At 46.9% G+C, this 26,137-nt stretch overlaps 1 protein-coding gene and 1 long non-coding RNA gene across 2 annotated transcripts in view; one reads left to right on the forward strand and one right to left on the reverse strand.

The window, feature by feature from the left end:
* Positions 1-810: 810 nt before the first annotated feature.
* LOC141165733 (uncharacterized) lies at positions 811-25,317 on the reverse strand. Its single transcript, XR_012251193.1, has 3 exons — positions 25,040-25,317; positions 4,431-4,589; positions 811-3,138 (listed from the first exon to the last, which is right to left on the reverse strand). It is a non-coding gene; the product is annotated as an uncharacterized lncRNA (long non-coding RNA).
* The window catches only part of LOC141165731 (solute carrier family 25 member 3-like), a 39,798-nt gene continuing 37,319 nt past the window's right edge, over positions 23,659-26,137 (forward strand). The window contains exons 1-2 of the mRNA XM_073651586.1: positions 23,659-23,710; positions 25,078-25,236. Coding sequence (XP_073507687.1) covers positions 25,086-25,236 — 151 coding nt within the window. The 5' untranslated portion in view covers positions 23,659-23,710; positions 25,078-25,085. The remainder of the gene's footprint in view (positions 23,711-25,077; positions 25,237-26,137) is intronic.

Here is a 26,137-nt window from a genome sequence, read left to right on the forward strand (position 1 = left end):
ACAGAACTCCTGTGTATAATGTCACTGGTGATCACTGTATTACCTGTACACTTGCACTATATAGTATATACAAAGCTCCAGTGTATAATGTCACCAGTGGTAATATTAGTGTTATTAATATTGTGGTTTTTATTCATGATCAGTATTGTAGTATTAGGCTATGGTCTCACTATAAGTATTTGGTCAGAATTTGTAAGCCAAAACCAGGAGTGGGTGATAAATGCAGAAGAGGTGACGTGTTTCTATTATACTTTTCCTCTGATTGTTCCACTTCGGATTTTGGCTTACAAATACTGATGTTAAATACTGATAGTGAGGCAGTAGCCATATTCAGCCACTATGTGATGATAATATGTTGTCTGGTCAGGGTGTGGGGGTATTTGTCACTTGTATTTGGTATTATTGGTCTTGGTATAGTAGATTTTGTTGTGTATGGCAATCACTTATTCACTCTTATATTACTAAGGAGAACAATCTTTACTTCCATTAGAGATTATATATTTGTAAGTTTAACCCTTCCCTGTCCGTTGACATACCATTACACAGTAACAAGGATGCACTTACACAGGTTTTCTGGTGAATACAAGTAATCATCTATCCACAGAATTAATAATTATTGATTGGTGAGGATTCGACTGCTGAGACTTGGCCGATCAGCAGAATGTGGAACTTTTATCCCCATTAGAATGGAACTCATGTTCGACTTGACCACTGATTCATTCATTCCCTAAGCGACTGCGATGGCTTGGCTTTTCCTGGAAGCCCCAAAGAGGATGAATCGAGCTATGGTCAGACATCTAAACTGCCTGTGCATTTAAATATGGGGATATAATTTCCCCATTCTTCCGATCGGTGCAGTTTCCAATTGTCAGATTCCACCGATCAATAAGTCATCATCACCTTGTTATGGAGACCCTCTTTGTTATTAGGGAGAACTTTGGAATAGACAGCAAAGGGTCTTCACATTGCCAGTGAGATTCAAATTAAAATACTTCATCGATGAAGGGAGAGAGACACTCGTACATGCGACGTGTATTGTCAGCAGGTAGAGTCTTCTGTGTCGCAACTAAGACTCACCACATTTATTAGCTAGACAAAAACGGAACTACAATTCTTACATACAACTGAACAGGAAACTGAAATAGACAATCAGTGATAACACACTTCCCTTGGCCCAACGTAAAACCTTCTTGTCAGGGAATTTACAGGAAACCAGTATCTTAGTCAGACATTTCATGATGCAAGTCTTAAGCAGAGGCTTCAGACATAGGAAAACAATCCATTCTAAATAATGAAGCAAGATATAAAAAAAATAACCAACTCCTCCCTTTTTATTATTTTACAAAACAATTTATTCATCAGCTACTTCCCCATGCTATAGAAGCCTGGAGGGGACGAATCCTGTTCACCGACAGATATCTTGCTTGTAAATCTCATGTTTATAGGAGAAGTGGTATTATATTTTGCTGGCCTGTGGTGCTTAATCTTGCGTGTTTTGTTGCATAGTTTCTTAACAGCAAATATACTAATCCTGGCAACTATATACACTAGTAATATCAAAATTCCTATTTGTAGAATACCTTGTAGGATGCCCATTAGCCATCCAGCTATACCCTTGAACCAACTGACAGGATTAAGAAATGAGAAAGTGTCGCTCCACCAGGAATCTTTGTTGACAGGATGTTCTTGGAGCTACGCATCCCTCATTTCTCTAACTATCTCTATCTTGGTTTTTACCTGGAAATTTCCTGCAGGGTCTATGTAGTGGGAACAGGTAGGGCCTATTATCTGACACATCCCACCCTCTCTAGCAGTCAAGTAATCTAGCACTATGGTGTGTTGGTTGCTAACTGCAATTAGTTGTTTCTGTTTAATATTGGATGCATTGAGAACATGAAGAATCTGGAAGATCTGGTCATCTAGATAATCAGTCGCTTCTACCAACTTATCCCACATTTGCATTATGAATGGGTAAATAAATAAAAAAAAAATGGCTAAAAAATTTGTTAGCCACCCCCATTTCTACAAGATGTGGTTTACCATTTGGTCTGGGCTTGTCGTCTGCAGCTGGTCTGTACAGTGTGTAGAGGGATTGCTTTAATATCTACTCTTGTGTGTGGTACTATAAAAGTAGAAGGTGTCAGAAAGGCCAGTGTGCAAACTCCTGTGAAATTGTTGTGGGTAACCACTTGTAAGCCTGATGTCCACATACAATATATAAACTCTCTGGTGCTCCAACAACAGTGTTGTTGAACAGACTAGCAATCCATTTAGATAACAAGGTGGTGCTTAATTTTTACATCATTTTTCCCTGATACTGAGTGTCATTTGAGGTAAAACCTGATATTAGATTTTGCAAGGTTACATTTACACAATGAAGTTTAGGATTGAGAGTGGCATCAACTGCTATACACTGCATAGTAGTGGTAGCAGATCCATTACACTCTGAATAGTCAGCTGTAGAGAAAGGAAACCCTCTGGATTTTATCTGAATACAGCTGCAAGAGGTAAAGTTCAGATAACAGGAGAGGTCAACACGACTGGTCGCCCAAGGGATTTCAGTCTGACTTAGAGGCGGATCACTCCTGTTAAACAACAACCATGGCTCAGTCACCCAAGCAGCTACAGTTAGACCTACAGCCTTCTTTTTTTGTTGTTGTTGTTCTTCGTCTAATAGGAAAAGTGTAGTTAAGTAAAATATTTCTTTCAAAAAGTCACTGGAATGGCTATATAAGGCATAGTATTGGAGGATATTGGACTATGGGTGCATATCCAACAGTTCTTAGGACGGTCATTAGAGTTCATGTCTTGGAGAAAGACTTGGTGATGCTTTATCAGTTTGTTATCCCAGTTCTCTTTAAGTACTTCATGGAGAGTTAGTGCAAGGGGTACTGTTACTATCACCATAGTCCAAACAAACAGGGTCATCATCTTTGCTGCTGATGGGGTTCAAGACCTTTTTACAATGGCTGGCGTGGATCCAAGTGTCCTTGCCTTGAAACTTGACAGAAGTGGCAGTGGTTAACAGCACTTGGAATGGTTCACTGTATCTGGGCTCCAGTGGTTTCATCATATGTCTCTTTACCACGACCCAGTCTCCTGGTACCAAAATGTGAGTGCCGCTGAGGCAATTGGGGTCTGGGATAGAGGAAAGAAGACGATAATGAGTAACAGTCAAATGTTTATGCAACGCCAGAACATATTCAGTGAAAGAACAGTGGAGGCCTGAAGCTGCTGTGGGAAATACAACCCTGTCTTAGGGACAGTACCAAACAGTATTTCATATGGGGACAGCTTCTCCCTCCCCCTTGGGGCGGTCCTCACTGAATACAATGCTATGGGCAAACAATCTACCCAGGACAAGTGTGTTTCTTCCATGCACTTTTGGATTTTTAGTTTCAAGGTACCATTGAGGCGTTCCACTTTGTGGATGATAGGGAACATGGAAAGCCTGTTCTATCCCAAGAGTGACCATGATTTGTTTCATTAGTTCCCCAGTAAAGTGGGTTCCTCTGTCACTTTCTATAGTTTCGTGCACCCCATATCTACAAACCACCTCACTGATCAATTTTTTAGCAGTAGTTTTTGTGTTTGCTTTAGTCACCGCCCAAGCTTCTGGCCACCCAGAGAAAAGGTCAATGCATACCAGAGCATTTTCATAATTACCCACCTTAGGTAGCTGTATGTAGTCCACCTGCAGTCTCTGAAATGGGTAATCTGGTTTTGGTGTGCATTTCTGTGGTACTCGAATAGGCCTACCAGGGTTATGTTTTGCACAAACTAGACATTCTTGAACATGCTTTGCAGTCGTATTCGGGAACTCGGGGGCACACCAGTTTTGAAGCACCACTGCACACATAACACCCTTTGAGTTATGCACCGGAGAATGTGCAAGGGCAGCCATCATGGGGAACAGGCAGCGTGGAAGGCAAATACGTTTGTTTACCTGCCATACCCCTGACACTGACTGTACGGCGCCCGCTTTGACCCATGCATTCTGCTTGTGGGGGGGCTGGGTCTGGAACACCTGCAGGAGTTTGAAGTCCACGGCCACTGGGACCGGTGCAGGGGATGTCTCCTTATTTGAAAGGGGGCTTCCTGCACTCCCTGACTCTGAGTCTCCTGGGGTTCCCGCACCTGCTATAGCCAGTATCTCTGTCAGAGGTAGTCATGCTGCTTCCTTAGCCGCTTGGTCGGCCAAGGCATTCCCTACTGCAAGGGGAATTTGTTCCCGAGTGTGTGCTGACACTTTAACTATGGCTGCCCTTCGGGGAAGGGTGAGTGCTGTGAGTAGCTGCTCTACCGCTTGTGCATTCCTTATAGGTTTGCCAGCAGAGGTCAAGAAATTACGGCTTCGCCAAATGGCGCCAAAGTCATGTTGCAACACCATAAGCATATTGCGAGTCAGAAAATACATTAAATTTCTTTACCTTTTCCCAGATTACACGCTGCAGCGAGTGCTTTAAACTCCGCCTCTTGCGCAGAGCAGCTGGAGGGGAGTGATTCTTATATCACTGCCTTACTATTGGGGACTACTGCATACCCGGTGATGAATCATCCTTGTTCACTGTCCCAAGCTCTGGAATCATCTACAAAATACTCAGCAGAGGGGTTAGTGAGTGGTACATCAGTAATATTTGCCAAGCCCTTTATTTCAGCTTCCATCAATGCCTGACAATCATGTTCATGTGCCATATCAATCTGAGCTTCATCTGCTAATTTGAAAAACAGGGGCAGGTCTTGGCTCATGGTCCCTCCCTCTTCCCCATCCTGATACTTTCCGCCCTTTTCTAAATCCACTGGAAGTAGTGTAGCTGAATTTAGAACATTACAGCGTTTGATAGTTATATGGGGGGTGTAAGGAGTGAGACTTCATATTTTGTCAACCTTGATGTTGAGAGGTGGCGGGTCTGAGCCTGTTGAAGTATTTCAGATACAGCATGAGGAACTTGAAGTGTGAGGGGGCTTCCTAACACTATGTCCTATCTTTTAAATGAGTTCTGAAGCAGCTGCCACAGCTCTAACAGGTAGGAGACCCCATAATGACTGGATCTAGGGTTACAGAGTAATACCCTAGATGGGGCTGCCTACCACCATGTTCTTGGGTAAGGACTAGTGTTGAGCGAGCACTAAAATGCTCGGGTGCTCGAAGCTCAGGCCGAGCTCACCGTGATACTCGGGTGCTCGACCCGAGCAACGAGCCCAATGTTAGTCTAGGGGAGACCCGAGCATTTTTGCGGAGGCACCCCCGGCAGTCTGTAGAAAGCCTAAAAAGTGCCCAAAACGATAGTGACAGTGCTCAAAAGACATGGGGACAGCATGGGCATCACTCCAGGAAGCATTTCTGACCCCCAAGTCACTGCTGTCAACAATGTAGTCAGAGGTATTAAGCCACTTTTACGGGCTCACAATAAAACGTTCAAAAACAAAACTGAAACGGTTTTCCTGTGAAATATGTTAAGGAACTTCCTTTCCAGGGTAAAGACTTGTGTATAAGGTAAAATAAATAACCAAAAACAAAAATACTCCTCCATACCTTGGGCTATGTTCACAAGTAGCATTTTTTATGCGTTTTTGCACTTTTGTATTGCTTTCAACCGTGACAAATGCATTCACCGGGAAATGTCATTTTAACATTTTACAACCTTATCTGGCCATGTGCTGTGTGACACATGCATACAGTGCTGAAAAGACATGGGAACAGCATGGGGAAGACCCCTGGAAGCATCTCTGACACGCAGGTCACTGCCTAAAAGTGTGCCCATCAGAAGTGATCCTTGCTGCATCAGAAGATGCAGACTTGCAACTATCCCCGTGCAAGTCCTTGTCCCAGGGCAGTGTTCAATTGTAACTCCCCCATTCCTTGCAATGCAAGCGTAAGTGTGCAACCTGCCACACACGCCCCCCCCCCCAGGCCACAATACCTTACTGCTAGCTTGCTTGCACTTGAAATTGGGCGTTTTAGGCATGTGGAGGCAGACGGCGGCCACCATGTCATGGCTGCGTCGGCGGCCTGGTATCCATACTCAGTCCCCAGCCGCCCGGCGGCCGGGTGTCCACGCTCAGTCCCCAGCCGCCAGGGGGCGGCCGGGTGTCCATACTCGGTCCCCACCCGCCCCTATTTCTCCTGTCAACTTCCCCCACACTTTTCTTAGCCTGGCCTGCTTTAGGGCAGCATTGGACGAGCCCACCAGAGAACCAGACTCCTCCGGTGGGCCCTGGCTTCTCCATCAGGGGAGTTGAGAGTGCCAAGGTGAGGAGCATGATGATGATGATAGAAGTTAGCATCTGCTTTGTTTTCTTGGAATGCAAGCGCATGTATGTAGTAGCGGCTAGGCCTGAGGTGGTCAGCGTTTTGGCGCATATCCTACCTCCTCCGAGGATTGCTGTATGTTTTCCTGCTACTATCCCAGTTCTATGACTCCCGTTAAAACAAAGCTTCAGGTGATGAATGATGGATGAGGTGGTGGCAAAGGAGAAAGAGCAGAAGGAACAGGGACCATTCACATCAATATCAGGCCAGTCAACCACACATGTCTTGTAGGATATGTTTCTGTACCAAAAGGAGCGGTTCGGCTACACAGTTATAGGGCATGCAATGAGTGCAATGCCTACCAAAAATTTCGAGGCATTCCAATGCCCCTTGGAAGTGACATGGAGGTCAGAGGGCCTTAACTAAACCGTTTTTTCCATTTATAGCAACTGGGTCTCCTGTACACTGTTGGCCTAAGCAGTGAATGGAAGGCTTTCCAAAAATTATGAGGAACTGCAATGCCCCTTGAAACAGACGTGGATTACAGCATACTAAAAACCTTCTACCCATTATTGGGGAGTGGGTCTCCCTTAGTGTTCGCCTATGCATTGAAAAGCAAAAGTTGAATAAAATTAGGAGGAAGTGCAATGCCCGTTGGAAGAATGGTGGAGGTCGCAGTGGAATAAAAAGACAATATCAATGCCCCTTGGAAAAGTGGTGGGGGACGCAGTAGCTTAACAAGACGGTTTTAATGCCCCTTGCAAGAATGGTGGAGGTCGCAGTAGCTTAACAAGACGGTTTTAATGCCCCTTGGAAGAATGGTGGGAGGTCGCAGTGGAATAAAAAGACAACATCAATGCCCCTTGGAAAAGTGGTGGAGGATTCAGTAGCTTAACAAGATGATTTTAATGCCCCTTGGAAGAGACGTGGAGGTCGCAGTAGCTTAACAAGACGGTTTTAATGCCCCTTGGAAGAGACGTGGAGGTCGCAGTAGCTTAACAAGACGGTTTTAATGCCCCTTGGAAGAATGGTGGAGGTCACAGTGGAATAAAAAGACAATATCAATGCCTCTTGGAAAAGTGGTGGAGGTCACAGTAGCTTAACAAGACGGTTTTCATGCCCCTTACAAGAGCCATGCAATACAGCATATTAAAAACATTCCCATTATTGGGGAGTGGGTCTCCCATAGTCTTTGCCTATGCCTTCCAAGCAAAAGCTGCCAAAAATTAGGACGGAGGAACTTGCAATGCTGGCAACACGGACCACGGTCACCCTGGTGGTATAGTGGTGGTGGAGGCTGAGGATAAGAAGAAGAGCAAAAAAACAGCCGAAATGAGGAAGCGTATACCCATGTGTGGGTGTGAAGCGGTGCATGGGAATACACCTCCTGAAATAACACAGTGGATTTGACGTTATGTTACTCTGCTGTCATTTGGTGGTGATGAGAAGTCTGGCCCAATCCAGCCCTTGTTCATTTTGATAAGGGTCAGCTTGTCAGCATTGTCAGTTGACAGGCGAGTGCGCTTATCAGTTATAAATCTCCCAGCGGCACTAAAAACACGCTCCGATAACACGCTAGCGGCAGGGCAGGCCAGGACCTCCAAGGCGTACAGAGCGAGCTCATTCCAAGTGTCCAGCTTGGATACCCAATAATTAAAAGGCAAAGAGGAGTCACGGAGGACACTGGTACGGTCGGCAAGGTACTCCCTCACCATCTTTTGAAACTTTCCACTCCTTCTGAGAGTACCTCGCGCCTCAGGGCCTGTAAGCTGGGCGGGTCTCAGAAAACTGTCCCAGAATGTTGACAGTGTTCCCCTGCCTCTGCTGGATTGGAGCTGCGTCTCTCTCGTCTGTACGCCTTGGTTGGTCAACGAACTGTGACCTCTGCCGCTAGCGTGTTCAGAAGGGAATTTTTTTAACAGTTCTGCAGCAAGGTCCTTCTGGTACTGCCCTATTTTTGTAGACCTCTCCACCTCAGGAATAAGAGAGTGAAAGTTCTCCTTGTAGCGGGGATCTACAAGTGTCACCAACCAGTAATGACTGTCACCCAACATTTTGACAACGCGAGGGTCACAGTTAAGGCAGCGTAACAAAGTCAGCCATGCGTGCCAGACTGGTAACGGGCAAGACTTCCTTGTCCTCACCAAGATGACGACTGACCATGCTCTCCTCCTCCTCCTCCCCCCTGTCCTCAGGCCACCCACGCTGAACCCGACTGTATGACAGTTGTACAGGTACTACCGTCTACAGCGCATGATACCAGCTCCAGTTCTTCCTCCTCCTCCTCTCCCTTATTGTCCCCCAATGCACGTTGGAATGAGATGAGGCTGGGCTGTGTGTAATCGCACATTACGGCTTCTTGATCCATCTCATCATACTCTGGCTGCAATGCCTCCTCTTTAATTCTCTGCAGAGAGCGTTGCAAAAGACAGACAAGTGATGGCGTCATCGCCACTCACCATCTTGGTGGACTCCTCAAAGTTTGTCAAGATGGTACATATGTCAGACATCCAGGTCCACTCCTGAGGTCTTATGTGTGGAGTCTGACCTGAATATCGACGGCCTTGTTGCAGCTGGTACTCCACAACTGCTCTCTTCTGCTCACAAATCCTTAGCAACATGTGGAGGGTAGAGTTCCAACGTGTGGGGACATCACACACCAGTCGGTGTGCCGGAAGCTGCAAACGCTGCTGCAACACAGCAAGGGCGGCGGAAGTTGTAGCCGACTTCCGAAAATGAGCTGACAGGCGGCGTACTTTGACGAGCAGATCTGGCAACTCGGGGTATGATTTAAGAAACCGCTGAACCACGAGGTTAAGCACATGAGCCAGGCATGGTACGTGTGTGATCTCGCCTCGCCTCAGAGCCGCCATCAGGTTACAGCCATTGTCACACATGACCATGCCTGGATGTAGGTTCAGCGGTCTCAGCCACAGATCTGCCTGCTCTTTCACAGCTGTCCACAACTCACAAGCAGTGTGAGGTTTATCACCTAAGCTTATGAGTTTCAGCACAGCCTGTTGCCGCTTGGCTGAGGCAGTACTGCAGTGCTTCCAGCTTGTAACTGATGTGATATCTGAGATGGAGGCTGAACATGAGGAGGAGGATGATGCGCAGGAGCTGTACACTGTGGGGGCAACTCTGACTGACATAGGGCCCGCAATCCTCGGTGTGGGGAGGATGTGTTGCGTCCCAAGGTCCGACTGGGTCCCGGCTTCCGCTATGTTTACCCAGTGTGCCGTCAGGGAGATGTACCGTCCCTGGCCACAAGCACTTGTCCACGTGTCCGTTGTCAGGTGGACTCTCCCAGTAACTGCGTTGTTGAGGGCACGGCAGATGTTTTGGGACACATGCTTGTGTAGTGCGGGGATGGCAAACCGGGCAAAATAGTGTCGGCTGGGGACCAAGTACCAAGGGACGGCCACCGCTATAAGGTTGCGGAAGGATTCAGTCTCCACCAGCCTAAAAGGCAGCATTTCCAATGCAAGCAGTCGTGAAATGTGCGAATTTAGGACTGTGGCCTGTGTGGCGTTGGCTGCGAACTTGCGCTTTCATTCAAAGGTCTGGGATATGGACGTTGATGCTGTTTCTTGAGAAACTGCCATAACAAGTGAAGACTGAGAGGAGCGGGCATCTTTGCATGCAGTATGGACAGGGGATTGCCTTGCACGCACAACAGGGGGTTCTATTACACGCACAACAGCAGAAGAAGCAGTGGTGACACCCGCTGACACTGGTCGTGGACCCTGGGGTTCGCCCCACAAAGTCGGGTGCTTTGCTGACATGTGCCTGATCATGCTGGTGGTGGTCAGGCTGGTAGTTTTGTCACCCCTGCTGATGCTGGCATGGCGGGTGGTACAAATTGCCTTTTTGGGGTTATCAGCAGAGTCTTTAAAAAAATTCCATACTCTGGAAGACCTACCGGTTGTGATTGCAACGTCCCTCGTGTTGGTGTTACGGGGAACTGTTGCCCGCCTTCTGTGTGCGGCCACCACACTGCTTCTTCCTGCCTGTTGGGGTACTCTGCCTTCCTCCCCCTGTGTGCTGCTGGCCTCGCTCTGCAGGGCCTCCTGCCACGTTGGGTCAGTTACTAGATCATCCACCACATCCTCCTCTTCCTCATCATGATCCTCCTCACTTCGTGGCAATTGTGTCTCGTCATCGTCCACCTCTTGTGACAAATTGCCAGCGTCGACTTCCTGTGGCCGTGGCTGTTCAAATATTTGGGCATCGTTACATGGGATCTCCTCTTCCACAACTTCAAGCGGAGCAGGCGAGGGGCACAAATATGGAAATGGACCAGTGAACAGCTCTTCAGAGTGTCCAAGTGTGGGATCAGTTGCTGTCTGACAACACTCGGCATGGTGGGAGGAAGGAGCATCAGGGTGAGGAAGAGTATGCGGTTGAGACTCACGGCTACTAAGAGTTGACCGTGTGGAAGACAGATCGGAGGTGGTGGTGCCCAGGTAACTGGAAGTATTATCTGCTATCCAATTAATAACCTGTTCACACTGATCAGTTCGCAATACTGGAGTTGTAGTGTGCTTCCCTAGTAATTCAGTCAAGAAGTGGGAGCGAGAAGATGTGGCTGTTGGTTGTGGCACATTTTCACCTTGGCCACGGCCCCGTCCTCTACACGCACCATCACCAGAACGTCCAGTTCCACGTCCCTTGCCACGCGCCTTGCCCATTTAAATGAAGTAAAATAGCTTACACTCGCACTATCAATGGAAAAAGGGTAATAAAAAGGAGATTAGAACCGTGGAAGAGGAAAATCACAGTTCTATTTCTCTGGCCTACACCAGACTCTTTTAAACAGATATATTGGTGTCTGAACAGTCACAGACACACTCATTTTTTTTTTGGGGGGGGGGGGGGGGGCGAATACCAAAAGGTTAATATGACGCGTATTTGTACAGTCTGACTGAGGAAAAAAAAAATACAGGATTTAGATGAGACCGGGGGATAAGTCTAGCAATTTGACCAACAGGAGCACACAGGACTGTAATGCAGCGTTTGCTGGTATAACCACTGCGTCTCCTATACAGCCTGCCTGCCTGATATCTGGGATGGATATTAGTCCTGAGAAGGACTGTTTGTTTGATTTGGCAGGCTTTAGAGATCCTACACTACCTATTTCGCACTATATATCTCTCCCTAACTCTGCAGCACTCTCCCTACACTGTCTGATCCGGAGCGACTGTTTCCAAGATGGCGGCGCCCGGTTTTAAATACTCGAAGTGATGCTGAGCGGCCAGCCAATCACTGTAATGCCCATAAACAACATGGCTGCGGCATTTCAGTGACTGGCTGGCAATCCCTGCATGTTCATTGGCTCTGTAAAGAGCGCCAAATGTGCAGGGGGTGGAGACCCGAGCTCCCGCCCGAGTAACTAGTTTGTTTTTATCTTTCAACCATCCTTCCCAATTGCAGATATATTTCTCCCATTCCTTCTCTTCCAGATTTCCTCACTTTCCCATACCAAATTTCCTCAATATTATTTCACATCCCTCTACTGCTTCTTTTCCTTTCTGTCTCTCCACTATCTCACATGCTAGAACTGGGGCCACGCCCTTTAGGTTAGTCAATTCCGTACTGTTGCCAGTCCCCATGACTGCAATCACTGTGCCAGAGTTACCGTGGAACTCTCTTCAGCACACCTAGAGCCTCTCAGACTCTAAATTTGATCCCGTCCCAGTCTCCTCGAAAGACGTAGCTGATCCTGTCCCAGTCTCCTCTGAGCCTCGGAAGACAGATCTTTAAGGAAGTACTAACACCGATTTTCCAGCCCTGTGAGCTAGGGAGATTCTTACACACAACCAAACAAATAGCAATACCAAGCCTACTGCTCCACTTACTATTACAATTATTTCTGCATGATCATATAACATTTCCTGAGGTAATCTACAATTATTAAATAGCTGCATCTGCAGTTTCTCTATCAACTGGGTTAGTTCCAGGATAAAAAAAGGAAGTCACCCAGGTGGGGGCGTAGTGGTGTTTTTACTACCCAGTTCAAAGGTTTTCCTTCTACACCTTGTAAAGGCACTGCATGACAATTTTGATTCATCAAAAACGACATAACAATACGTCAGTCACTCAATGCACACTGCACAATCGCTGATATTAATCCCCCTGCTGAATTTGGACTAAAAACTGCATTCAGTTACCCCTTTCTTGAGGGTACCCTTACCAATTTACAGGGGAATTTAATACCCTCAGAGTACTACCTTACCGTGAAGGATTCCTCTGTTATAGGCAATCACACTTCCCTGATCCTCTTACGGACCGATTGTCCTCTCCACCACATGTGAAGGAACACACCTAACGGGATCCCTTATCAAGCAGAGACCGTAGTCCCTTATTGGTCAATCAAAAATCATTCAGTCCAACATTCAAGGATCCTCAGTTTACAATATCATACCAGACATTTATGACGTAGACAAAACAAACAACATAAAACAATCCTCCAACTCCTGAAATATACAGGAGAACTGCGGCGGTGCCTAATCCCGACACGCTGGGCAAGGTTGGTTACTCGTCACTTCATTCAATTATCATTCAACCGTCAATTATACATCTAGAAAAAAAACTAAAAACATTGAAACATATAAGACAACAAATTTTGCTCAGAAAAAAAAAAAATCCTTCAATCACTGGCAAGGCTTCAAAAATTATTGTCTTGTTAGGACCACCAATTACCCGTCCTGGAGCCCTCTAGGTAACACTGAATTATTAGTAATACAAGGGATTACTTACCGTGGATTTATTCAGTGATTCCCAGAGAGATCATTGTTGACGGGTCCAGAGGAGACCCTCTTTGTTATTAGGGAGAACTTTGGAATAGACAGCAAAGGGTCTTGCCATTGCCAGTGAGATTCAAATTAAAATACTTCATCGATGAAGGGAGAGAGAAAAAATACATGCAACGTGCATTGTCAGCAGGTAGAGTCTTCTGTGTGGCAACTAAGACTCACCACATTTATTAGCTAGATAAAAACGGAACTACAATTCTTACATACAACTGAACAGGAAACTGAAATAGACAATCAGTGATAACACACTTCCCTTGGCCCAACGTAAAACTTTCTTGTCAGGGAATTTACAGGAAACCAGTATCTTAGTCAGACATTCCATGATGCAAGTCTTAAGCAGAGCCTTCAGACATAGAATAGATTATTTAGGAAAACAATGAAGCAAGATATAAAAAAATTAAACATAACAACCTATACTGTGGATCGGTGATAACTTGTTTTCATCAAAGAACCCCTTTAATGCAAACTACTATTTGTACATCCCTGTTATTGTGGCTTACAGTAGATGTGCAGGAGCCGCCTGTGTTTTACAGTCAACGCTCCACTCTAAAGTGGATTACAGCACTTATATATTTTGCATATAGCTGCAGTGTGGGCCCCTAGGGTCAGACCCTCCTGTGGGCCCCATATGCCCCATTCTAACTGTCTGTATCAATGGAACATACATTTTTCTAGAAGCAATGTGCTTGGTGTTTTTGCAACAGCTATTTCAGTTTGATATATGTAATAACTGTTGGACACAGTAATGTTTCTGCCTTGAAATGAGGTTTATTGTACTAACAGAAAATGTGCAATCTGCATTCAAACAAAATTTGACAGGTGCATAAGTATGGGCACCTCACCAGAAAAGTGACATTAATATTTAGTAGATCCTCCTTTTGCAAAAATAACAGCCTCTAGTCGCTTCCTGTAGCTTTTAATGATTTCCTGGATGAAGGTATTTTTGACCGTTCCTCTTTACAAAACAATTCCAGTTCAGTTAAGATTGATGGTCGCCGAGCATGGACAGCCCTCTTCAAATGATCCCACAGATGTTCAATGATATTCAGGTCTGGGGACTGGGATGGCCATTCCAGAACATTGTAATTGTTCCTCTGCATGAATGCCTGAGTAGATTTGGAGTGGTGTTTTGGATCATTGTCTTGCTGAAAGATCCATCCCCTGCGTAACTTCAACTTTATTACTGATTCTTGAACATTATTGTCAAGAATCTGCTGATACTGAGTGGAATCCATGCATCCCTCAACTTTAACAAGATTCCCGGTGCCGGCATTGGCCACACAGCCCCAAAGCATGATGGGACCTCCACCAAATTTTACTGTGGGTAGCAAGTGTTTTTCTTGGAATGCTGTGTTTTTTTGCCGCCATGCATAACGCCTTTTTGTATGACTAAACAACTCAAACTTGGTTTCATCAGTCCACAGGACCTTCTTCCAAAAAGAAATTGGCTTCTCCAAATGTGCTTTTGCATACCTCAGCCGACTCTGTTTGTGGCGTGCTTGCAGAAACGGCTTCTTTCGCATCACTCTCCCATACAGCTTCTCCTTGTGCAAAGTGCGTTGAATAGTTGACCGATGCACAGTGACACCATCTGCAGCAAGTTGATGCTGCAGCTCTCTGGAGGTGGTCTGAGGATTGTCCTTGACTGATCTCACCATTCTTCTTCTCTGCCTTTCTGATGTTTTTCTTGGCCTGCCACTTCGGGCCTTAACAAGAACTGTCCCTGTGTTCTTCCATTTCCTTACTATGTTCCTCACAGCGGAAACTGACAGGTTAAATCTCTGAGACAGCTTTTTGTATCCTTCCCCTGAACAACTATGTTGAATAATCTTTGTTTTCAGATCATTTGACAGTTGTTTTGAGGAGCCCATGATGCCACTCTTCAGAGGAGATTCAAACAGGAGAACAACTTGCAAGTGGCCACTTTAAGTAGCTTTTCTCATGATTGCATACACCTGGCTATGAAGTTCAAAGCTCAATGAGGTTACAAAACCAAAAAAAGTGCTTTAGTAAGTCAGTAAAAAGTAGGTAGGAGTATTTAAAACAAGAAAATGATAAGGGTGCCCATACTTTTGCACCTGTCAAATTTTGTTTGAATGCAGATTGCACATTTTCTGTTAGTACAATAAACCTCATTTCAAGGCAGAAACATTACTGTGTCCAACAGTTATTACATATATCAAACTGAAATAGCTGTTGCAAAAACACCAATTTTTATAAAACATGAAGCTTAAGATTAATAGGGGTGCCCAAACTTTTTCATATAACTGTATGTGCTGGCTGGGTAGGTGGTAAAGGTCACGGTGGAGATGACCTCTTTCTGTGACATTGGAGACTATGCAGACAGGGGCATACATAAAAATCATGGGGCCCCATAGCAGATGTTCTAATTGGATCCCCCTCCCTCAACAGAGCAATGGATTCTTTTCCACTATGCTCTGTTAAAGGGGAGGGACAGTTTGACAGCCTGATTCCCACTGCCTATCAGAATAACATCGGAAGTCCTGCCCTGTTAACAGAGCACAGCGGAAAATAATCACCGCTTTGTCGACAGGTCGTCAGCAGAGGCAACTGAATCGCCGGCAGGAACGGTCTGTGACTGCTCTGTGTCGGGGAAGAACGGCACCGGGCACAACAGGCAGGTAGGAACTGCCTGCCTGTTAGTGCTTAACCCCTTCACCCCCGGGACATTTTCCGTATTTTGCTCCCCTTCTTCCCAGAGCCTTAATTTTTTTATTTTTCAGTCAATATGTCCATGTGAGGGCTTATTTTTTGTGGGACAAGTTGAACTTTTGAAAGACACCATTGGTTTTACCATATCATGTACTGGAAAAAGGGGAAAAAAATTCCAAGTTCAGTGAAATTGCAAAACAAGTACAATTCCACAGTAGTGATGGGTGAGCATACTCGCAAGGACTTGATATTCGCCCGAGCATCTCAGTACTCGAGATGCTCGGAGCACGCTGAGTACTTGCGAGATGCTCGGGTCTCCTCCCTGCCATTCGCTGTATTGCCGCAGCCATGTTGGTTGCGGCATTACAGTGATTGGCTGGCCGCACAGCGTCATCAGGTCTATATCAGACCTGGCGCCGCCGTGCTCGTCAGTCTACTCCGCAATCAGGCAGTGTAGGGAGAGGTGCGGCTGAGATAGGGAGAGATTTGCTTGTTTATTAGGTAGTGTAGATAGAACAGAAGTATATTACACATACCCATCTCAACAAACAGTCCTTCTGAGGACTAATTCATCTGCAGAGATATCAGGCAGGCAGTTTAAATAGGCAGGCAGGGTATATAGCAGACTGCAGTGCATATAGCACAAGAGGCTCCATTTCAGTTCTGTCTGCTGCTGTTAGACATTTCTACACATAGGCCCAGGTCTCAGGGGCCAGGAATAATTTTTTTTTGGATCTTAATCCTCATTATTTGCTTAAAAAGCAATCCAGAGAACACCGTTTTTCCATTTGCTTGTTGGCAGTGCAGAATACAGCCAGATCCTTTCCATATTAAAGCGCTAAATATCCAGCTATTTAAAACTGTGGTTTCTCCGTCACATGGATCACATATAACTTCGCTTCAAATTCAGCCATTCGTAGTGAGCGTGGAAGGTATTGTCCTCCATTTAAAATGAGCAAAGCGCATGCATGGATCACATATAACTTCGCTCCAAATTCAGCCATTCGTAGTGAGCGTGGAAGGTATTGTCCTCCGTTTAAAATGAGCAAAGCGCATGGCAAGGGACAGGAGAACTGGAGGTGATGGTGATGGTGCATGCAGAGGCCAAGGCCGTGGGAAAGCTGAAATTGTGCCACAACAAACACTCACATCTTTTCGCCCCACCTTCGTGTCCCAATTCCTAGGAGACCGCAGCACACCGCTATTGAACCCAGAACAGTGTCAAAAGGTTGTTGGGATAGCGGATAATGCTTCCAGTCACTTTGCCACCACCACCACCCTGTCTTCCACACGGTCATGTCTCAGTAGCCGTGAGTCTGGACTGCATATTCCTCACCCTAATCCTTCTTCCTCCCACCATGCCGAGTGCCCGGAGACAACTGATCCCACACTTGGACACTCTGAAGAGCTGTTCATTTTTCCATTTATAAATCCGGGCCTCTTGCCCAGTCCACTTGAAGTGGGGCAAGAGGAGATCGCATGCAAATATTTGAGCAGCCACGGTCACACGAAGGCGACGGTGGGAAAGTGTCACAAGAGGTGGACGATGATGAGACACAATTGCCAGAAAGTCAGGACGAGGACCAGGGTGCGGAAGTGGAAGACGAGGTGGTGGATGATATAGTAACTGACCCAACCTGGCAGGAGGACATGCAGAACGAGGACAGCAGCACACAGGGGGAGGGAGGCAGAGCATCCCAACAGGCAGGAAGAAGCAGTGTGGTGGCCGCAGACAGAAGGCAGGCAACCGTTCCCCGTAACACCAACACGAAGGAAATTGCCAGTACAACTGTTAGGTCTTCCCGAGTCTGGTTGTTTTTAAAGACTCTGCCGATAACCCCAAAAAGGCCATTTGCACCACCTGCCAGGCCAGCATCAGCAGGGGTGGCAAAACGACCAGCCTGACCACCACCAGCATGATCAGGCACATGGCAGCAAAGCACCCGACTTTGTGGGCCGAACCCCAGGGTCCAGGAACAGTGTCTGCGGGTGGCATCACTGCTTCTTCTGCTGTTGTGCACGCAAGCCAATCCCCTGTCCATGGTGCATGCGAAGATGCCTCCTGCCCTGCACCTGTCGTTGCACACTCTCAACTAGCACTATCAGCAAGCACATTGTTGTCCCAGCGCAGCGTTCAATTGTCCATACCCTAGTCCATGGAACGCAAGCGCAAATAAGCAGCCAACGCCACAAAGGCCACACTACAAAATTCCCACACTTCATGACTGCTTGCGCTCGAAATGTTGCCGTGGAGATGGAAGCATTCCGCAACCTGATGGCGGCCGCCATCCCTCGATACTCGGTCCCCAGCCACTACTATTTCTCCCAGTGTGCCGTCCCTGCATTGCACAAGCACGTGTCCCAAAACATTAGCCGTGCTCCCAACAATGCAGTTACAGGGAAAGTACACCTAACCACGGACACGTGGACAAGTGCTTGTGGGCAGGGACGGTACATCTCGCTGACGGCACACTAATATAGTGGAAGCTGGGACCCAGTCGGACTTTGGGACAGAACACACCCTCCCGACGCCAAGGATTGCTGGCCCTAGGTCAATCAGGGTTGCCCCCATAGTCTACATCAGTCACAAGCTTGAAGCACTGCCTCGGCCAAGCGGCAACAGGCTGTGCTGAAGCTAATATGCTTAGGTGACAAACTGCACAATGCTGAAGAGTTGTGGACAGCTTTAAAAAAGCAGGCAGATCTGTGGCTCACACCACTGAACCTACAGCCAGGCATGGTCGTGTGTGACAATGGCCGGAACCTGGTAGCGGCTCTGAGATGAGGCAAGCTCACACACGTATCATGCCTGGCCCATGTGCTTCACCTCGTGGTTCAGCGGTTTCTCAAATCATACCCGGAGCTGTCGGATCTGCTTGTTAAAGTATGCCGCCTGTGTGCCCATTTTAGAAAGTCACCTGCAGCTTCCGCCGCCCTTGCCGTGTTTCAGCAGCGTTTGCAGCTTCCAGCTCACAGACTGGTGTGTGATGTCCCCACGCGTTGGAACTCTACACTGCAGATGTTGGGAAGGATTTGTGAGCAGAAGAAGGCAGTTGTTGAGTACCAGCATCAACAAGGCTGTCGGTATTCAGTTCAGACTCCACACATAAGACCTCAGGAGTGGACATGGATGTCACACATATGTACCATCCTCCAAAACTTTGAGGACTCCACCAAGATGGTGAGCGGCGATGACGCCATAATTAGCGACGCCATAATTAGCGTCACCATCCCGCTTCTCTGTTTTCTGAAACGCTGTCTGCTCACAATCAAAGAGGATGCATTGCAGGCGGAGCACGATGAGATGGAGCAAGGAACTATATAGGGTGATTACACACAGCCCAGACTCATCTCATCCCAACGTGGATTGGGTGACAATGAAGAAGAGGAAGAACAGGAGCTAGTTTTATGCGATATAAACAGTACTACCTGCACAACTGTCATACCGTCTGTTCAGCGTGGATGGCCTGAGGACAGAGAGGAAAAGGAGAGCATGGTCAGTCGTCCTCTTGGTGAGGACACGGAAGTCTTGCCTGTTAGTAGTCTGGCACGCATGGCTGAGTTTATGTTACGCTGCCTTTCTCATGACCCTCGCGTTCTCAAAATTTTGGGTGACAGTCATAACTGGTTGGTGACATTTCTAGACCCACGCTACAAGGAGAACTTTATATCTCTTATTCCTGAGGCGGACAGGTCTACAAAAATGGGGCAGTACCAGAAGGCCCTTGTTGCGGAACTATTAAAAAAATTCCCATCTGAAAACGCTGGCGGCAGAGGTCACAGTTTGTTGGACAACCAAGGAGTACAGGAGAGAGACACAACTCCAATCCAGCAGAGGCAGGGGAACACTGTCAAAGTTCTGGGAGAATTTTCTCAGCCCCTCCCATTGCACAGGACCTGAGGTGCGGGGTACTCTCACAAGGAGTGCAAAGTTTGGAAAGATGCTGATGGAGTACCATACCAACGTCCTGCATGATTCCTCTGCCTTATAATTATTGAGTATCCAAGCTGGACACGTGGAATGTACTGGCTCTCTACGCCTTGGAGATCATGGCCTGCCCTGCGGCTTTTCCCATGCACCTCTTCACACCCACACATGGGTATACGCTTCCTGATTTTGTCTATTGGCTCTTGTCCTCCTCCTTCTCATCCTCCACCACCATATGACATGATTTTCTTAAAGGGTGTTTAGGATGCCCGTAAAAAATTTTTTTTATACAGTATGTTCCTGTATACCCCCAGGAGTAAATGTTTGTCAGCCCATACACTTCGTGCATGGGCATTACAAGTATAGGAGGCCAGCTCCTTTCTAATGGGAATTTTTTTTTTATGAGGCCCTCCTCCACGTCTCTTCCAAGGGGCATTGGAGTGCCTCCCAATTTTTGGCAATCCTTGCATTCACTGCATAGGCAAAAAGTATGGGAGACCCACTTCCTAATAATGGGAACATAGTGGAGGGTCTCCTGAAAAGTAAGTCTCTTCAAAGGGGTATTGGGGTGCGTCCAAATTTTCAAAGGGGTATTGGGGTGCGTCCAAATTTTGGGCAACCCTTCCACTCACTGCATACGCAATAACAGTATAGGAGACCCGCTCTTTAGTAAAGGGAACAAAGCATAGCCGGCTGATGGCTCTCTAAGAATAGTAAAGGCCGCCTGATGGCCCTATAAAAATAGGCTTTGTGACTTTCAGAGTCCCTCCTTCATCAATGAAACAGGATGTGTCTGATGATGTGTCACACACCACATGGCCAGATAAGGTTGTAAAATGTTAAAATGACATTTCCCGGTGAATGTATTTGTCACGGTTGAAAGGAATGCAAAAGTGCAAAAACACATCAAAAACTCTACATGTGAACATACTCCTCCACCTTGGGCTATTTGTGTGTTTGGTTATTTATTTCGCCTTATATACAAATCATTACCCTGGAAAGGATGTTCCTTAACATATTTCCCAGTAAAATCCATTTTGGTTTCGTTTTTGTATGCTTTATTGTGAGTCCGTAAAAGTGGCATAATACCTCTGACCAGGGGTGGATTAAGAGTAGCAAGGGCCCCAGGCAGTTTAGAAGGCGCGGGCCCCCCCTCCCCACACACACACACACACACACACCTGATGTATCACGTGACATGTCACAGGATCCCCTGTGATAGATCATGTGATCGTTCACGTGAAATTAATTTGGCACAATATTAATTATAATAATTTTTTTTTGGCTGTGTGTCCACTATGAGTTTTTTAAGCATTTCCGCAGCGGCAATTCCGCTGCAGAAAAGCTTAAAAAACGCTTGGTAGAAGGTCTGCCATGTTACCCAATGATAATCCTCATGTGCTGTGCACATGCTGCGGAAATTTCCGCTGCGGATTATCATTGCGGAAAAATCTGCAGCACTACCAATTATTTTGCGGACGCACGGCGCTTTCGCCACCATTGACTTGCATTGGAACACATGGAATCCGCATCACTGCATCTGTACATGCAGAATCCATGCGTTTCAATTTGCGGATGGTACCCGGGTTTGGAGAAGAGGAGACTCTCCTCCGGACCCGGGTACCATAGAACCTGTAAAAAAAGAATAAAATAAATATTATACTTACCTTCTGACGGTCCCAGGTGTCTTTATCCGATGCGTCCTGGCTTGCCGGCAGCTCGCGATGGTCTGAAAAGGACCTGCCGTGACGTCATTTAGTCATGTGACGGGTCATGCGACCGCTGAGGTCGGCTGGCCATCAGAAGGTAATTATATATTTATTTTTTACCATTCTTTTACGGTCACACTATATAAATCCATGCCGGTTGCATGGATTTATATAGTGTGACCAAGTTGTCAAGCACTTTCCAAGTGATGCTAAAATCGCTTGGAAAGCGCTTGTCAACCTGCATGCGGAAACGCATGTGAAGACGGCTTCACATCCGCAAGTCCCTGGCAGGAAAAACGCATGTACAATCCACATGCGTATTTTCTGCCAGGGAGATGCAGAATCGCTCAAAAAAAATCCGAAGCATTTCTGCATCGTGGGCACATAGCCTTACATTAATTGTATAGATGGCACGGCGCCATCTATACACAGCGAGAGGCCACACGGCGCCATCTATACACAGCGGGAGGCCGCACGGCGCCATCTATACACAGCGGGAGGCCGCACAGCGCCATCTATACACAGCGGGAGGCCGCACGGCGCCATCTATACACAGCGGGAGGCCGCACGGCGCCATCTATACACAGCGGGAGGCCGCACGGCGCCATCTATACACAGCGGGAGGCCGCACGGCGCCATCTATACACAGCAGGAGGCCGCAAGGCGCCATCTATACACAGCGGGAGGCCGCAAGGCGCCATCTATACACAGCAGGAGGCTGCACGGCGCCCCCAGAGACAGCAGGAGGCCGCACGGTGCCATCTATACTCAGCAGGAGGCCGCACGCAGTCACGCACGCACACAAACATATATAGACATATACATACAAGCATAAACACATTTGAAACACAAAAATACATATAAACAGACATAACACAATGATATCTGCCTGCACACACACACACACATACATACATACATACACAGACTCACCACGGCGTGATGTCACAGCTAGGAGACACGGCTGTGCACAGGGCCGTGTCTCCTAGCAGTGACGCGGCCGGGCCAGCACAGGGAAGTTAACTGCTGCAGTGCTGGCCCAGCCGAAGAAGAAACAGCGGCCGTGCGCCGCTGCTGGGGGAGCGGTCCGGGGGCCCCCCCCGCCACTGTGTGCCGGTATGTGCCGCACATATAATGAGGGCAATCTGGCCATAGACACTCCGAGGCCCCGGGCGGTAGCCCAGATTGCCCTCATTATAATCCGCCTATGCCTCTGACAACATTGTTGACATCAGTGACCTGGGAGTCAGAAATGCTTCCAGATGTCTTCCCCATGCTGTTCCCATGTGATTTGAGCACTGTTCCCATCGATTTGGGCAATTTTTAGGCCCTCTGCAGACTGCCGGGGGGAGCCGCCTGAAAAATGCTCAAGTTTCCCATAGACTTACATTGGGCTCACTGCTTGGGTCGAGCACCCGAATATTACAATGTGCTCGCCCATCATTATTCCACAGTTGTTTTTTTTTTTTTTTAACACCACGTTCACTAAATGCTAAAACTGACCTGCCAGTATGATTCCCCAGGACATTAAGAGGTTCGTACATACCAAAGATGTATAGGTTCATTTTTAGTTAAGTGGTGACAAAAAAATGCAGAGTTTGTTGTAAAAAAAAAAAAAAGTCGCTATTTTCCGAGACCCGTAACGTCTCTATTTTTCGGGATTTGGGGCAGGGTGAGGGCTTATTTTTTGTGCCCTGGGCTGACGTTTTTATTGATTGGGGTAGATACGGTGTTTTGATCGCCTGTTATTGCACTTTATTACAATGTTTCAGCGAGCAAAAAAACGTAATTCGGGCATTTGTTTTTTTTCCTCATTATGCAGTTTACTGATCAGACTAATTCTTTTTATTTATTGATAGATCGGGCGATTCTGAACGAGGCGATACCAAATATATGTATATTTGATTTTTTTATTGTTTTATTTTGAATGGGGCAAAAGGTGGACCAACATCCCCGTACAGGTGGCCCGCGGCCCCCATCCAGCCACAGATGGCCGCACACAAAAAAAACAAAACATTCTACTCACCTTCCTTCCGCTCCCTGGCAGCGCTGCTTCCTGCTCTGATGTCGGCAGCTAATTTCAGCGTGTAAGAACGTAGAGCATGACGTCACTGTCATGCGCCCTCACACGCTGAGGTCAGCTTCCTCACTGCTCTCCAAGTCCGAAATTATGGGTGTGGAGAGCAGAGACTATTCGTTTTCTTTAATAGAGGGGATGTGTTAGCCGCAGCTGCCAGCTCCTGTGCCCGTTCCTCCCTCCCTTACAGCCGGACTTTACCCGCAAACAGTCACTCTGTTAGCCGGTGACGGCAGAGTGAGCGCCATCTTCTAGGTGAGTGCGGGCAGGCCGCAGTGTGAGGGGCTTCGGGCCCTCTGCCGGGTAGCGTGGGTGACACCAGTGTGGCCGGTTTGGCGGTGTGCAGAGAGCGCATTTACAGGCGGCCCAGTAACGTAGACCCTAGTGAGCCGTATATCTGCGGGGTCACACCGCGTCCTACGGCCGCACCAGCTCACATCCTGCACTATCGGCTCAGTGGGCCACACACTCTGTTCTGAATCAGGACCCCCAGCTATGGCCGGCTGTCCTCAGAGAATGCCTGCTCCTGTGCTCCACTGCAGCAGAGACCTATAAATAGACCACAGGGCCCAGTTTTCACTTCCACTGAGCCAGTGATGCCCTTGGGTGCCACACAGGGGTCTCTACCACTAGTGGGGTCTACAGTGATGATTTATGTAAGTTCTATCTTTAGCGCTAATCTGGGGGAAGCGATGGCGCTGATCAGGACGTCATCCCAGGCTGCCTCATTCTCAGCCATTGCTATAACTGCCAATTGTGCCTGCAGGGAAGAATAAGCTGATGCAGTCTGTTCTCCATGTGGTGTAAGACTGTTAGGTGGAGTGATTGCTGCTCTGATGGCTGCATGGAAACTTTTATTGGTCAAAGACCTTATGAAAACTCATAGGGGGGTAATTGTGGGTCGTTGGTGACCAATCCGGCATGACTAGCTGCCCGGCCCCTTCTGTAAATGATGGGGGAGCTCGAACCCCAGTAAGAGCCACTTGTAGGTTCTGATTGGCCCCCACTGGGTGTAAAATCACAGTGTTTGACCAAAATGGTTTCCACCTAGCCTGAACAATGCTCTTTCATTGGTGGGCTGCAGCTGGGGTGGGGTTATGATCATATTTGACTGTTGATTTTTGGCCAAACCAAGGGTGCACCGAGCACCTGTACTTGGTCTGAACAGTCATTCTGTGCTATCAGACTTTAACATAAATTTCTTTACCTGCATTTGAACCATAATTAATAGAGATCTGCTTGCAATCTAATAGAGCAGAGCCTAATGATCCAAAAAGATCCAGACTGCCTATCACTAGTACAGAGGACTTGCCCACAGTCACCAATCATATTACAGTATATCTTTTGTTTCCTAGAATGGTTTAAAAAAAAAAAAAAAAACCCAAGTGGAAACCTGATTGTTGCTATGGACAACCACTTCACTCTTCACCCGGTTTTGAATGTACATCAGTGTGTTGGAACAGCCTGGGGCTTAACTGTTTGCTTAGTTATCACATTCAGATAAAGTCTAAAATAGTGTGCCAGTGTATTCTCTGAGGATCGAACAAATATACTCAGCAGCTCTATGAACCAGAACAAACTTACCAAGCTTGTATGATGACAGTCCTCCTTTAAATCCACAGCTGCCACCATGTACTCCACTGTTGCCCAGCTTGCCCGGGTGAACCCATTTAATGCTCCGCACTTCCAGTTGGGACCGGAGAATGTGACGTTACGGAAGAACAGCTCCTCCCAGGTCCAACCAGTTCGCCGGCTGGCTGCTGCTGCAGCTGTACAGGAAGGTATGTGTACATAGCCGTGACACCGGGGTTATAGTGACCACACATAAGCTGTTACATTGCCTTCCCATTATCTTGCTATAAAGGGATTGGCAGATGCAGCTGGTTTCATCCGGATATGATATGTATAGGTCAGTTTTTCTAGGTCATGTCTTTTTTAGTATGTAACATGAGGAACAACTTCTTACCACTAACTCTTCAGAAGCAATAGTGATTTGCCTCATGCAGTTGTGTTACCTAGAATTTCTGTCTGTGGTTATATTGAAGGTTATATTCTCCATACTGTCTATAAAAGGGTCGTCGCAACTGCATCTGATCTGTTCGCCGGACTAAAGTGACAAAATTCAACCATTAACCCCTTCCTGACATTGGACTTAAGTTTATATCCTGGTCAGGAAGGGGTTCGTGCAAGAAATTAAAGTAAATAAAGCAAAGCAAGCAAATTTGCTATCTGCCCACACGATCGCTGCTGGAAGCTCGGCTTAAAGGAAACCTGCTACCAGAAAAAATGCTGTTAACCTGCAGATATGGGGTTAATAGCTTTACTAAGGCTATGTGCCCACCATGCAGAAATGAAGCAGAAAATTTCTGCAGCATTTCTGCATCTCCCTGGCAGAAAAAACGCATGCAGATTGTGCATGCGCTTTTCCTGCAGAATACATGCGGATTCACATGCGTTTCCACATGCAGATTGACAAGCGCTTTCCAGGCGATTTTAGCATCACTTGGAAAGTGCTTGACAACTAGGTCACACTATATAAATCCATGCAAACGGCATGGATTTATACAGTGTGAACCGTAAAAATTAAAATTCCGCAGCATAAACGCTTGAAAAACGCTATGTGGGCACCCAGCCTTAACCTACAATTAACTGAACGATGCATGGAGAAAATTAACTTTATTC

This window comes from Phyllobates terribilis, unplaced genomic scaffold, assembly GCF_046119375.1.
Source record: "Phyllobates terribilis strain yellow unplaced genomic scaffold, ASM4611937v1 Scaffold_11__3_contigs__length_659146591, whole genome shotgun sequence".
NCBI classification, from domain to species: Eukaryota; Metazoa; Chordata; class Amphibia; order Anura; family Dendrobatidae; genus Phyllobates; species Phyllobates terribilis.